The sequence below is a fragment of the Oryx dammah genome, unplaced genomic scaffold (genome assembly GCF_014754425.2).
Source record: "Oryx dammah isolate SB20612 unplaced genomic scaffold, SCBI_Odam_1.1 HiC_scaffold_27, whole genome shotgun sequence".
Lineage (NCBI taxonomy): Eukaryota > Metazoa > Chordata > Mammalia > Artiodactyla > Bovidae > Oryx > Oryx dammah.
In genome coordinates, this window is record NW_024070211.1 from 70,557,358 (window position 1) to 70,571,912 (window position 14,555).

Here is a 14,555-nt window from a genome sequence, read left to right on the forward strand (position 1 = left end):
GTAATTTGGTGTGGGAGAATCATGGAAGGGGTGCTCTGCAGGAAAGACTGACAAGGGAGTGAGATAAGCAGAATAGAGAAGGGGCAAGAACCATGTGATCTCTGGTGCAGCTGAGGCTTGGCCAGCTTGTTATAGGTCCCTGGGCAGAGAGCATAGGGGGAGCAGAGGCAGTCCTCAGAACTGTCCTAGCCTAGAGCCGTTAGGATTTGGCTGCAGAGGGTGTGGAGTGGGGAGAGGGTGGGATCTTTTTGGGAAAGACAGACTTGGTCGCTCGCTCTCCAAGACAGTTCTTCAGGGAAGGCAGGTACTGTAAGTCTTCGTGGCATATAGAGAGTGGGCATTCCCTCCCTATTACAATTTAACGAGGCATCCTAAATACAAGTTTATTATTTAGCAGCAAATATAAAATATATATCTACTGTAATTTAATTTTCTTTTAGGAAAGCTCTATAATTACCTTTGGATCTCACAGTGAAATTGTGATGTTAAACTGTATAAAATGCCCAATAAAAACTACTATAAAATTATAACATTTGTGTCTTTACATTTTCATGCGTGTAGTCATATATAAGCTCATATTTCTATATTTAAAATAATAGCATTTGTTAACTGTTTACTCATGCCATGTACTGTGTTGTATTTTTGTCTAGTCTTCCTAGTAACCTAATTAAATATTATTTTATACTTATAGATTGGAAAACTGAGGTTTGCAAGAGGTTAGCATGTTGCCTAAAGATTACAGTAGTAGTGAATGGTAGGGAATGGTAGAGTGGGATTGGATCCCAGGGCAGTCGTGCAGAGCATGCACTTAACCACTAAACGTTATACCCTTCCTTTACACACAGTCCATGCTTAGTTCATACTTATATCGCTATTTTTGTATGTATGTAATCTCACAGACTAGCTTATGAGCTCTAGGAAGGCAGGAAACAAGAATTTTATCTTTTTTTGGAACCTTCCTCCATTATCCCTAGCATAGCATGGGTGCTTTAAACATAAATACAGATTGAATCAGAGAGTAAACAGTGTATGTAGTTCCTCGTAATAATTTACGCTGAACACATGCACGCACAGATATGCATGAGTTATTCCTTTTAAGTTCCAGGACACTATATTATCATAATCTATGGTTAACAGCCAATCTTTTTGAATTGTTGTAAATGTTTTTTCTTCAGTAGTTGCTCTATGCAGTAGGGATAGTTGAACCTTGAAGACTCTGTGATCCCCAGTCACTTGATAAAGTTTTTGCTTGTGTTCATCTCTCCACAGGACTTACTTAAAAACAAAAATAATAGAACTTTCAGTTAAGGAAACCTAATGAAGCTCATTATGGGAAACCTAATGTTTTCTGATTGTAGAGTTGCAGTTTTGAAAGATTGAAATAAATCACAGTTACTAACTTTTTGTCTCTTTCATATGTGTTTAGGTTTTGTAGGTCTCTTTAATCTGCTGCTCTTATGGCCAGGTTTCTTTTTACTTCATTATACTGGATTTGAGGACTTTGAGTTCCCCAATAAAGTAGTGTTAATGTGCATTGTCATTAATGGCCTTATTGGAACAGTGCTCTCAGAGTTCCTGTGGTTGTGGTATGTACTGTTTATTACCCTGTGATTTATTAGTTATGAATTTATTGACTTTTGGCTAGTTTAAGCATTTCTATTTTTTCTGTCTTCTGATGGCCCTTCCTATGTACTTTTTTCACCTTATTACACTTACAACTTAATACAGTAACTCCATTAGAGCAGGAACTGTTTATTTTTTTTTTAATTTCTGTGTTCCCATTGCATAAAGTAGTGGCTTGCATATAGAAGCTCATAAATCTTTGTTGAATGATTAGATGAATATGAATGACCTATATTTATACAACTTTTGTAAAGTAGAGTGTTATGCAGATTAAAGGTATCATTTTCTAATGGACACTCACACTTAGGAGATGTGTATCCCAGGTATGCATATGTGAGTTCTAAGTGAGAATCTGGGAACTTTGCTTATTCAGGAGTATTTGAAATGTCTGTTTGATTGTTCAGATTTTTGTTTTGTTTATTCTCAGGACTTTTCAGATGAGTGAGGCAGATATATAAACCCTAAGCTTTAGGGTTTGATTAATTTGAGGTTTTAACATACTTTGATGTAATATCAACTATATTGATATGTGTTAATAATCTTAAAGTAGTTTGAAGACAATATCATGTATAGTGTTTAAGAATACCTTCAAATATAGAGCTTAACACTTGGTTCTATTTCCATCTAATAGAAACTTAGAAACACAAATTGTACTTAAGCTCCTGAATGAATTTTATTGCATGCCATTTAAACTACTGATTAGTTTTCCCTTGCAAAAGACTGCAACAAAAATAGCATTTTCCATGAAGTCTTGCTTAATGCTCTGCCTGCACTTGTCTCCCCTCTCCAATTAAGGAAGTATCTCTTTCCTTGATGTCCTCCACTCTCACTCCCTTTTATGTAATACTTAAAGGTTTAGTTTATATTGTAGTAATTTATGTAGTTGGGTTTTCCTGGTAGCTCAGACAATAATCTGTCTGCAGTGCAGGAGACCTGAGTTCAATTCCAGGGTCAGGAAGATACCCTGGAGAAGGGAGTGGCTACCCAGTCCAGTAGTCTTGCCTGGAGAATTCCAGAGACAAAGGAGCCTGGCAGGATGCAGTCTGTGGGGTTGCCAAGACTGAGCATGAGGTCGTTAGACTGAGTAATACACACACAATGTATGTGATTATCTTAAATTCCCTTGTTGATCTAGAACCCTTTGGTATCAAAATCTATTTCCTCATTTTGTATAAATTATTTTAGGTGTTCATTTTTTTTTAACCAAAAGGACTTACTTTTTTAATGTATTAACATGTATCATATGTCTTGTTCTTTTATCCTGTCACTTATTTTGTTATATCATTTCTTTTGCCTCCTTCCACTCTTGGTTCTAGGCTGATGAAACTACTTACTGGTGATGTTTTGAGTGTACTTGGTTGAACCATAAAGAATTGTTGATATTCAACCATTTTTGATGGCTGTTTGTGAGGGTTCAACTCAGTGAACCCTATGCTTTAAATGATTATTCATTCACTGTATTTTAATAGAAGTTTATATTCTGTACTATTCTAAGTTAAGTTTAAATTAGAAAATTTCAAAGCAGAGTTCTTACATATTTAAAAGAAATAATTTAAAAAAATTTGGATATTAGACAAGAGAAAGGTTTAGTATGGTTCATATTACATTAAGACTTATAGTAAACATGGACAGTGCCACTTTCAAAAGTTAAAATACTCATTCCTTATTGAGAGTTTTATTTTTAATAAATATATAGAATAGAGTTTCATTATGCCAGCAGATTTTAATGTAGGCTTTGAGGATGAATAAATACGAGTTGTGACATATGTAAGCTCTCTTATATGAGCATTCTAAGTTTGCACCCTTGGAAAATTTTACTCTTAAATAACAAAATAACATGTTTTGAAGTATTCTTTTTTATATTTAACTTTTTTAAAATTTAAGAGAGTAATAAATTTTTTTAAATGTACAAAATGGATTATAATGTAAAGATAACCTTTCTCTTCTACCCCAGATTTTCATTTCTTTTTCTCAAAGGCAACCACTGTTAATTTCTTAGCCTTCTACAATGCAAAATTATCTGTACATACAGAAGTGTGTATCAATCTCTTGATCCTCCCCCCTCCAATTTGTTTTATTTTTAACATACAAACTATGGATATCATTCTATACTTTTCTTTGTTCCCACAAATTGTTGTCTTGTAAATCCTTACATATCAGCCACTAGATTCATTTTTTTAAAGCTTGTGTAGTATTCTAATCTGCTATGGTCCAATCCATTATGTAACAATGCATAGAACATAATGTGTTTTACCAGTTCCTTCTTAAGAGATGTTTTTGTTTGTAGTCTCTTGCTTTGAAAGTAATATGGTATTAAGCACCCTTATATATGTTTTTGCATGTATACATAATTATTCTATAGGATAAATACTGAAAAAACTGAATCAAACACATGGACTTGATTCTGATAGAGAGTTACAAAATATTCTCCACAGAAGGAACACAGTTTATATTCCCAACTGTGTATTTGAATCTTTGTTGTTGAAAAAACTAGACACTCAAAGTCATATATTATGATCAAAGCTACCTGGGCTGGATTTTTCAGGACTTCAAAAAAGTCATATTTTTCAGATATACTTCTATACTCAAGCACTTAAGAGTACTTTTAGTAACAAGTCAATAACAGTAAGTTAATCTGTAATGGAACAAATTTCATGTCCCTTAAATTCTAGGTTTTATTGTAACACAATTATAAGAAGCATATCTATATGTTTTATATCATTTTATCTTAAAAATAATTAAATCAGAAGTCATAATCTACATTTATGATGATTTCTTTCTTTTTAGGAAGGCAAGATTATCATATGTTAACTATAGACAACTAACTTTAGCATATATAATCATGTACTGAGTAGCATACTAAAGATTTAAAAGTGCAGTTGTAAATTTTATTGGAAATTAGAGATGTGTACTTGTCACTCATTGTTTATTTAAAAAATTTTTTTCAAATGCACCATTAACTCCATATACTGTACTGCTAGTGTAGATATGAGGTTATCCACCTAGTCCTCCGTCTCAGCATTTCCTGAAGTGTACTGAATGGATAATAGATCAAATGAATTCAGCCATTAGCTAAATTGGGAAACCTGCTATAAGTCAAATAGGTTTTTTAATACTTCATCTCAGACTTGGTCTGATGTTACTTTGCATTATGAATCTAAGAACAAATGTATTTTAAAAACCCAGGATTTCCCTGGTGGTCCAATGGTTAAGAATCTACCTTCCAATGCAGGCAGTGACCAGGTAGGATCCCTGGTCAGGGAACTAAGATCACAAATGTTGTGGGGCAACTAACCCGACATGCCACATCTAAAGAGCAGCCCACATGCCGCAACAAAGAGCCTTCGAGCCACAAAGAAAGATCCCACATGCCCACAGTTAAGACCTGACACACCAAATAAATAACTAAAAAAAAAAAAAAGCTCAGGGAATTCCCTGGTGATACAGTGGCTAGAACTCAGTGCTTTCACTGCCAGTCCCAGGCCTTGGTTCTGGTCAGGGAACTAAGATGCTCTAAGTTGTGCGGCCAAAAAAGAAAAGACCAATAATAATTTTTTAAACCCAATATTTGATCCCCAAATACTCTTTTCACAGAGAAGCTTATGAATTGTGGGCTATCCCTTGAATTCTCTTTACCACATCGATAAGAACTAATTGTCCAGCCTCTGTTGAACACTTAAAGTGACAAACTTTATCAAGAGTTAGCCTCTTTTATTTCAGGACAATATTGTTAACCCTAACGGCTAGAATTTACTCACCTATAATTTCCATAGTTCTGTAGTCCTAACTATATATATTATAGCTTTATAATTAATTTTTATACACTCAATATCTATTCTATACAATGCTTTTCTTTATTTTTTCATTCAGTTATATAAAATTATATGCAGTTCGTATGTCAGAATTTGATACTAACATTGATAATTCAAAGTGAAAATAAAATGAAGAGCTTATGTTTTGGTTACATCAATTACTAGAAAAATGAAAAACAGTAAGGAAATATCCTTAAAAAATACTCAGCTCTTTTCTTTTTTGATACTAAGCCAAACCAAAAGAGCAACAAACATCTAAAGGCTATTTAATTTTTAATGAGGGCAAGATATTTTTGCTTTAATGACCGACTCACCTGTTGGTTATCACTTTCTTACTGTGTTATAAGTTATTGTCCTGAATTTTTATTATAGCTGTTTCCTTTGTTATCTAAGTGTCATTATCACAAAACTAAGAATTCTTCTGACAGTTTTATAAAAAATGTTAACAAAATATAAGTTATGCATCCAAAGGTGAATATCATCTGTAAGCAGATTTAGAAAATAGTGTAAAATCTTTTGAAATTTGTATATTTATATATTAGATTTTTAATATTTGAAGATGAATTTTGAGAATTATCTTAGTAACTTTATTTTTTATTATGTTAGTCCATCCTAAGCTTTTATCCTGATCTCTCTTGCCTATATGGTAGGATAATTTTTATTTTTTAAGATTTTTTGGATGCGAACCATTTTTTAAATCTTTATTGAATTTGTTACAATATTGCTTCTGTTTTAAGTTTTGGATTTTTGGCCACAAGGCATGTGGGATTTTAGCTCCCCAACCAGAAATCAAACCTGCACTGCTTGCATTGGAAGGTGAAGTCTTAACCACTGGACCATCAGGGAAGTCCCCCTAGGATAGATAATTTTTGGTCATTGTTTTTTGTTGGTTCTTTTGTTGTTTTGGTATGGTAATGTATATTTTCTTTCTTTCTTTTGTTTTCTTAGGGGCTGCTTTCTTACCTCATCATTGATAGGCACACTTGCACTAAGCCTTACAATACCTCTTTCCATAATAGCTGACATGTGTATGCAAAAGGTAAGGCAAACTATTTACTAGATATTTTAAGTATATTATTAAATCAGAGCTAATAATGAAAGTTAAGGTATGTGACTAAATTATGAAGATGACCATGAATAATACTTGGTGCCTTCTCTTCCAAGCTGTTTTACTACATAGAGGTATAAAAAGTACTAAAGTAATGATCATCTTTGTAATTTAGTCACATTTAGTTTTTTATTTAAAAGACAATTCTTTGTTACTTAATTTTGTTTTCTGATTCAGTATATTATTTATTTGCTGTGGTTAAGAATGGAAATCTCTGTAATTGAGAATTAATTATTCTATATATACCATGATTTTCAAAGAATGTGAATATTATAAAATATATATAACACTAAAATCATACATCATATAATATCCAGGCCTTTCCACATCTTCAGGTCATAATCTTGAATATCAACCAAAATTAGGCAAACCAGGGAAATGATACTTATCAGAAGATTTTGGTACCTGCTGTGTAAATGAACTTTACCATACTGATATTTTGAAAAATCAGCTTTTTTGCAGATTTGAAAAATAAAAATTGAAGGTTAATTTTATCTTTGAACTTTTAAGAAGACCTGTAATAGCAAATTTAATTTTAGTAAATGATACTGTAATTTGTTCAAATATTTTAAGATGGAGGCAAAACAGAAAGGAAAATATATGTATATATATTTGATTACAAAAACACACCAACAGTCATTTCTTGATTGCACATCAGGCATTTAGTTAAATGAGTAGGCTGGGCCTTTGGTGGGAATTGAAGGCAGAAGATACATTCTGGAAAAAGTAGCAGGGTGTGTCCCAGAGCTGCAATAGAAACAAGGTGGGAGTAGCTTACTTTCTTAGGTTTTTTTTATTCTAATAGTCAAGTGTATTTATATATATCAATAGTTTCTGCAATTTTTGCATTCATTAACTTTATTTATTGTGCTTAAGATGGATCTTTTTTTAACTTAATTGATATTTGGTATAATAGGAAGCATTCCTGATTGCATCCAGACTTATATTCAGATATAGTCAGAAATTAGACTTTTTTTGTTTACTTGGGCAGTTTTCATTGTTAATAAATGTCTTCATTTTTTTAAAAAAATATTTGTCCTCATAGCATGCTGGAAATCAAATTAGAAGTTTTTTATTATTTGGCAACATGAAAAGAATTGCATTGTTAAAAGTGAACTTTGCCTGTAAAAGTCATCTAGAGTTTTACCTACCTTTATGAAGTTTGGTTTTTTCAGTAGCATTTTTTTAGTTGAATAGTCATGATATCATTCTGTCAACTATATTTGTGTTTTTAACTCTCATTACTACTACTACTACTACTACTATTACTACTAAGTCGCTTCAGTCGTGTCCGACTCTGTGCAACCCCATAGATGGCAGCCCACCAGGCTCCACCATCCCTGGGATTCTCCAGGCAAGAATACTGGAGTGGGGTGCCATTGCCTTCTCCATAACTCTCATTAGTAATAAGGTTTTTTATGCTGGTTTTTTTTCTGTTCTTGGGTCATTTAAATTCATCATGTTTTTTCTAGATTATTAAATATCCTGCAAATATTCCAAGAATATGTTATACCAGTAGTTTGATAACAGTGTGAAGGCTTTTTAGTACTGACTGCTGGGTTTTCTTAGGCTGACTCAGCCTGTGTATATGTACCGTCTGAGAAGAATGTGCATGCTGAAATTTATCAATGGTTTTCCTTGTGTTATGCATTATGAAAGTGAAAGTGAAAGTGAAGTCGCTCAGTCATGTCCGACTCTTTGCGACCCGGTGGACTGTAGCCTACCAGGCTCCTCCATCCATGGGATTCTCCAGGCAAGAATACTGGAGTGGGTTGCCATCTCCTTCTCCAGGGGATCTTCCCGATCCAGGGATCGAACCCTGGTCTCCTGCTTTGCAGGCAAACGCTTTAACCTCTCAGCCACCAGGGAAGCCCCTATGCATTATGAGTCCTTCATAAATAAATATTTTCACAAAACTCCTTTACTCTGACTAAAGCTAATATGAAATGGAATAGTATATGTTTCCCACAAGAGGGAGTCTTGCCTTTGATTCTAAACCTCATTTCTTTAATACTTAGAAGGGGTAAGCAGTTTTTCTTCCCTATTTTAAAGATAGGAGTTACTGTTTTCATCATTATTTTGAAAGCAAACTACCAGTGTGTTGCAGCTGAGTCTCAATAATTAATCAGTGTGGCTTTTTTGGCAATTGTTTTTGATCCTAAGTTGAATGTAGGTGGTAAAGGAAATATATATTTTTTTTTTTGGTAACTTTATGGGATCTCATTATTTTTAATTTTCTTGATGACCCAGGTAAAATGATGGTTTGGAGGGTCAGGATTAGCAATCTGAGAGCTCCTCACCACTGAGGCTTTGCCTGTCTCCTTTGGCTCACATTTCCTAGTAAAAATATTTCTCTTTATAGTCTTTATTTTACTTAGTCATGATTTCCTTTGGAATCTTTTTCTTTTCAAGTTATATTTCATCAGTAAATTGTTTGCCAAAGTTTCAGTTAAGAGTTTCATCTGTTTTCAGTACTGTCATAAGAAAAGACCCATAACATAACACAACATCACAGCTATAGCATAACTTAGTTTTTTATAAATGGGAATTTTTTAAAAAATGACTTCAAAAACTAGAGGGGAAGAATCAACTTGAGAATAGTCAGTAATCAGTAAAGAACAAATGGGCAGTGTGATGTATAAGACAGATGCTTAAAAATTCGTAATTCTATTTCTTATGTATTCTGCCTAATAACTGAAAAGCACAGTTTCCTGCCTTTCCTTTAGGATATTTTCTAAGTAAGAAGTATTTTTGTTGGTAATTGAAGCAAGTGATTAGTATAAGTAAATCCTTATATTTAATAATAACATTCTTAATATATTGTCAGTGCTTAGTATTATTTCTTGGTGTTTTAATTTATTTGTCCAAGTTATCACAAATACAAAAGTTGTATTTAAGAGAAAATTGTCTTGATAATTGTGGGTGTTTTTTTTTTTTTTTCTTTTTTCCTATCTCTTATTTTTAGGTGCAGTTTTCTTGGTTATTTTTTGCAGGCGCTATCCCTGTATTTTTTTCATTTTTTATTGCAACTCTCCTGTGCCATTACAATAATTGGGATCCTGTGATGGTGGGAATCAGAAGAATTTTTGCCTTTATATGCAGAAAACATCGAATTCAGAAGTAGGTTCAGTTCCAATATAAATTTTTCAAATTTTTGCTAAGTATGGGAATCATACCATGCTGACCTAGCTTTTAGAGATTCTGTGAAGAATTTTTAAAAGATTATAATATTATATGTACAATGCCAGATAAAAGAATTTGTTCAGATCTATGGGTGATAGGATAGTTTCTTCAAAACTGCTGTTTTTTAAAAAATGTTTTAATTCACAGGTGAAATCAAAGTGCTTACAGTTTTGCTGTAACAAATTTAAATGTAGAAAAAATTTGTTGATGTGAACAAAATTCATAATAAAATATGGTAACATTGCCTCATTTTCTTTTTCATTTTTTTAAAGAGAGAAAGCATTTTATATTCTCTAAAACATTACATTACAGAATGTAAAGAACTTCTTACATTCTATAAAGAACTTGGGACAGTTTGTTGAGCAGTCTTGCTCTAGTCATAGGTCTGACCTCAGGCATTGGCCAGTGGAATAGATCATTTGTAAAAGTTCCTTTCAGGTCTAAAGCTTTCCTAACTATTGTCTTTTTTTTAAGGGCTCCAGAAGACAGTGAACAGTGTGAGAGTCTCATTCCTTTGCATGGTGTTTCTCAGGAGGATGGAGCTAGTTAGCTATAGTCCAGGTTTGTATGTTAGTGGACATTAGTATTGAATAAGGTCCTTATTCTTTTAAAAATTTTATTTATTTTTGGCTGTGCTGGTCTTCGCTGCTGTGCAGGCTTTTCTTTAGTTGTGAATGGGGGCTACTTGGTTGCAGTACACAGGATTCTCATCACAGTGTTTCTCTTGGTGCACAACAGAGGCTCCGGAGCACGTAGGCTCCAGTAGTGGCAGCATCTGGGCTCATTAGTTTCACCACCTGAGCTCTAGAGCGCAGTCTCAGTAGTTGTGGCACACAGGCTTAGTTGCTCACAGCATGTGGGATCTTCCCAGATAAGGAACCGAACTTGTGTCCCCTGCATTGACAGGTAGATTCTTTACCACTGAACCACTAGGGAAGCCCAGGTTCTTATTCTTGTATTGCTCAAATACAGAATCGATTTCCTATAATTAATTTTTTTGAGAGTTGATACAGCTTAGAGGCCGAGAAAGTCTGACTCTAGAGTCGAACCGCCTGGGATCCAATTCCAGCTTCCGTGTGTACTAGCTGTGTGACCTTATGCAAGGTTCGTAACCTCATTGTGCCTTAGTTTTCTTCTCTGTGAAGTGGGGTTGCAGAAGAACCTCCCTCACAAAGTTGTTAGAAGTATTAAATACTTGGTAAGTTTAAAACACATGAAATGTGGTACTTGACCCAAATAAGTGATTCCCAAGTATATCCAGTGCTTTCTCTATGCATGTGTGTTTACTATAACTGGCATGATACATCCAACATATCCTGATTCTCTGACTATGCTTTTCACTTAACAGTGTTTCGAGAACATTTTTTTTTAATTTTAAGAAATAGTATCTTTTATATTTCTTACATGACAGAAAGAGTTTTGTTGTGTTTTGGCTGCTGGGTCTTCACACTGTTATGCGTGGGCTTTCTCTAGTAGCCTCAAGTGGGGGCTACTCTCTAGTTGTGATGCATGGGCTTCTTGTTGTGGTGGCTTCTCTTGTTATGGAGCACAGAACTCTTGGGCCTGTGGGTTTAGTAGTTGTGACACATGGGCTTAGTTGTTCTATGGCGTGTGAGATCTTTCGAGACCAGGGATCAAACCTGTGTTCCTTGCATTGGCAGGCAGATTCCTAACCACTGAACCACCAGAGAACCCCTGATTGGTCTCTTATTCTTCTAGTTTTTACTCTTAGAATGGCTATATGCATGCAGTAGTGTGAAGAGTTAGAGTTCTACAAGACTTCTTGTTCAGTGTAGCTGTCTCCTGCCCTGCTTATACTGCTCTCAATTTTTTTTTTCCCACCCTGAGGAGTCCCTTTAAACTGCTCATTGATTCTTTGTGTATTTTCCTCTCCATCTAAGTACAGGCTTATACTTTTATTTCTTGATTTTTCAGTTTCAGGCATCTTCAGTTGATTTTCCCACCATGGCAGTATAAGATAGGTTACTTTCAGCTTCCCCCTCCTCTGCTCCCACTCCACTTGCCTGCCTTCCAACCCTGTATCCTTCCTCCTCATCATCCAGGATAGTTACCGTGTGGTTTGGATAGATGTGTTATCAGTGTTTACCAAGTTATGACCATATAAATGTTATTTTTCCTGAACTATGTAGGATTGTGCCTGGCATTTAACCAGTCCAAGACCCTTTCTTCCTACCCTTTTTAGAGAATTAACCTCAGATCTTCTCCTGGGATAGAGAAGAGGCACTTGACTAGCTGTGAAAAGTGAGGGGAGGGCATCTGAGTATCTAATTGCCTTTTTCTATAAACTTTGTACCAATTTTAGTACACTTTTACATTTTTTTAGTTGTACATTTTTTTAGTTTTTTAGTTGTACATTTTTAGTCTGCCTATTTTTGGTTGTTTCTTTACGTCTCCCTACAGAGATACCTGATTGTATTTCTTCATTGCTAACTAAGAATTAGCTGCTATATTCTTGTCTCTGCTCTTTGTCCATGTGGTTTAAACCTTTAAAAAAAATCCCTTTATTGTCTTTCTCCTGAGGTTTTGGAGACGGTAGAACCAAATATGTATTTTGCCATATTTAAATTTTTTAAAAACTGCAAATAGTTATTTAAAGCTTTTTTAGAAAATATTTAATATATTTATTTATTTCACTATGTTGGGTCTTAGTTGCTACACATGGAATCTATCACTGAAACATGTGTACTTCTCTCTGGATATGGTGCATGGGCTCTAGAGTGCGCAGGCTGTCTAGTTGCAGGGCACAGGCTTAGTTGTCCCACAGCATGTGGGATCTTAGTTCCTTGACCATGAATTGAACCTGCATCCCCTACATTGGAAGGTGGATTCTTAACCACTGAACCATCAGGGAAGTCCCTCTTTAAATCTTTTTAATGCTTTACTTTGTGCGTTTTCCCTCCCTGGTATGCTATGCATCATTTTCATATTCACATTCATACCTACTCTCACCCAGAAATTTTTGGAACTGAGAGTGGGATAAAGGGAAGATAGTGAAGGCTAAAGAAGATAGACTACAATAGAGTAGAATAAGGTAGGCTGTGTTAGGCAGGAGTCTTTATCTCCACAGGGATAATGGTAGGATGTATTATGAATAAAACTGTTATTTTGTGATCTTAAAATAGCATTAGATGTCAGTCAACATGTAGAACTCACTTATGTCAGTTCTTAGTACTCACCTCAAGTTCTAGTATCCAGTTATTAAGTATATAGACTGTGTTTGATATATATTTCAATGTTAACATAATTTGCTTTTTAAAACATAAATTAGAAAATTAAAGCTGACAGTTGTAATCTAATGATGATTATGTGTTTGTTTTTATTTTTAGCTTGATGATGGAGTAGTATACAGCGAAGAGACAATCTCTGGCAAGTTTTTGTAGAAAAATGTTTCAGTGCCTAGTCTGAAAAATAACAGTTTCAGTTCTTTGGAACTCTAAAACATATTTTCCTCATATCTTTTGTCTTCATTTTCATAATGAAGTACTTTGCTATGTAGCTGTGTACATACCACTACAGTTATAGGAAGTTTCGGTCTACAGTCCATCTAAAGGACCAACCTGCCTTATACATCTCAAGGAATTCAACTGATGAAATAATTTGAACTAATCAAAGGATAAAATTTTAATGTTCTGGAAACTTTATTTTCACTTATTATTTGTTAAATGCTGGACTATATTAGGAAAATGTTTTCAGAAATCAAGTATATAGATCAGTGTTTCCTACAGGTAAAATGCTAAAATAAGCTGCCTATAATAGGTACGAATTATATTTTTGAGTTTTGTAGAATATTACAAATTAACAAAACAAAAAATGTTTAATTTATGCAACAAATATGTTCACACAAATATGGTAGGACTTTAAAAAGAATCAATGTTTGACAGAAAATCTATTTCATTTACACTGCATATACTGTATTATTCTTTCATAGCATTAGGTGCCTTGTACTTTAAATCTGTGACAAACCATAATGAATTTTTAAAGGGGAAGTATTACTGTCAAATGAAGAATTATGTATTTCTAAAGGCTGTAATGCTGTAAATTTAATTGATAAAGCTCTGCTTATTTAGAGTTTTGAAGAAATATCCTCTCTTCAATTAAACATTTTCATAATGGAATGATATAAATTGAAGTGATAAAGTATTATTAAAATAAAATGTTTATATATATGTGTGTGTGTGTATTACAGATCTACCAATTAGTTTCTGATTTTTTCATATATAAATATGCAAAATTGTTCTAGAACTGGATGCCTCTTTTAAAAATAATTTTAGTTTTCCTAAATTTTTATGATTAAAAACCAAAGAAGGGAGGCAAGAAGAAATTCTACTTTAAAAATTACAGTTGAACTTTTCCTCTACCAAGATTAAATTAAATATAAAATACTTCTGATTTAACTTTTAGACTTACATCCTTATTGTGCAGCTGCTCCTGGACTTTACTCACTGTAGACCTCAGAGGATGAATGTATGAATCTATGTCCCAGGATCCATTCAGTCTTTTGATTAATCAGAACCCATTTCCTTCTCAAGTTTTGTGAGACTAGTTCATTTCTCGTTAAAATTTCTTAAGAACTGAATTATGATTCAATTCAAAGAATTATCATTTTTAAGAATTCCCTTTGTAATGCTTAGCTTCAGTTTGTCTTATTCACAGTTTATGGTTTTTAAGAATTCCCTTTGTAATGCTTAGCTTCAGTTTTTCTTATTCACAATCTTAAAATTGCTTTGGTGTCACTATAAGTCTAAAGTGAAGTTTAGCTTGTCCTAAGAACTTTTATATTACATTAATTTAAAAGATTGTTTCTTGCT

The 14,555-nt window shown here is 33.7% G+C and overlaps 1 protein-coding gene across 1 annotated transcript in view; it reads left to right on the forward strand.

The window, feature by feature from the left end:
- SLC35F5 (solute carrier family 35 member F5) overlaps positions 1-13,913 on the forward strand; it is a 40,554-nt gene extending 26,641 nt beyond the window's left edge. The window contains exons 12-16 of the mRNA XM_040228407.1: positions 1,427-1,586; positions 6,384-6,474; positions 9,509-9,663; positions 10,201-10,287; positions 13,074-13,913. Of these exons, the coding sequence (XP_040084341.1) occupies positions 1,427-1,586; positions 6,384-6,474; positions 9,509-9,663; positions 10,201-10,276 (482 nt within the window). The 3' untranslated portion in view covers positions 10,277-10,287; positions 13,074-13,913. The remainder of the gene's footprint in view (positions 1-1,426; positions 1,587-6,383; positions 6,475-9,508; positions 9,664-10,200; positions 10,288-13,073) is intronic.
- The last annotated feature ends 642 nt before the right edge of the window (positions 13,914-14,555 follow it).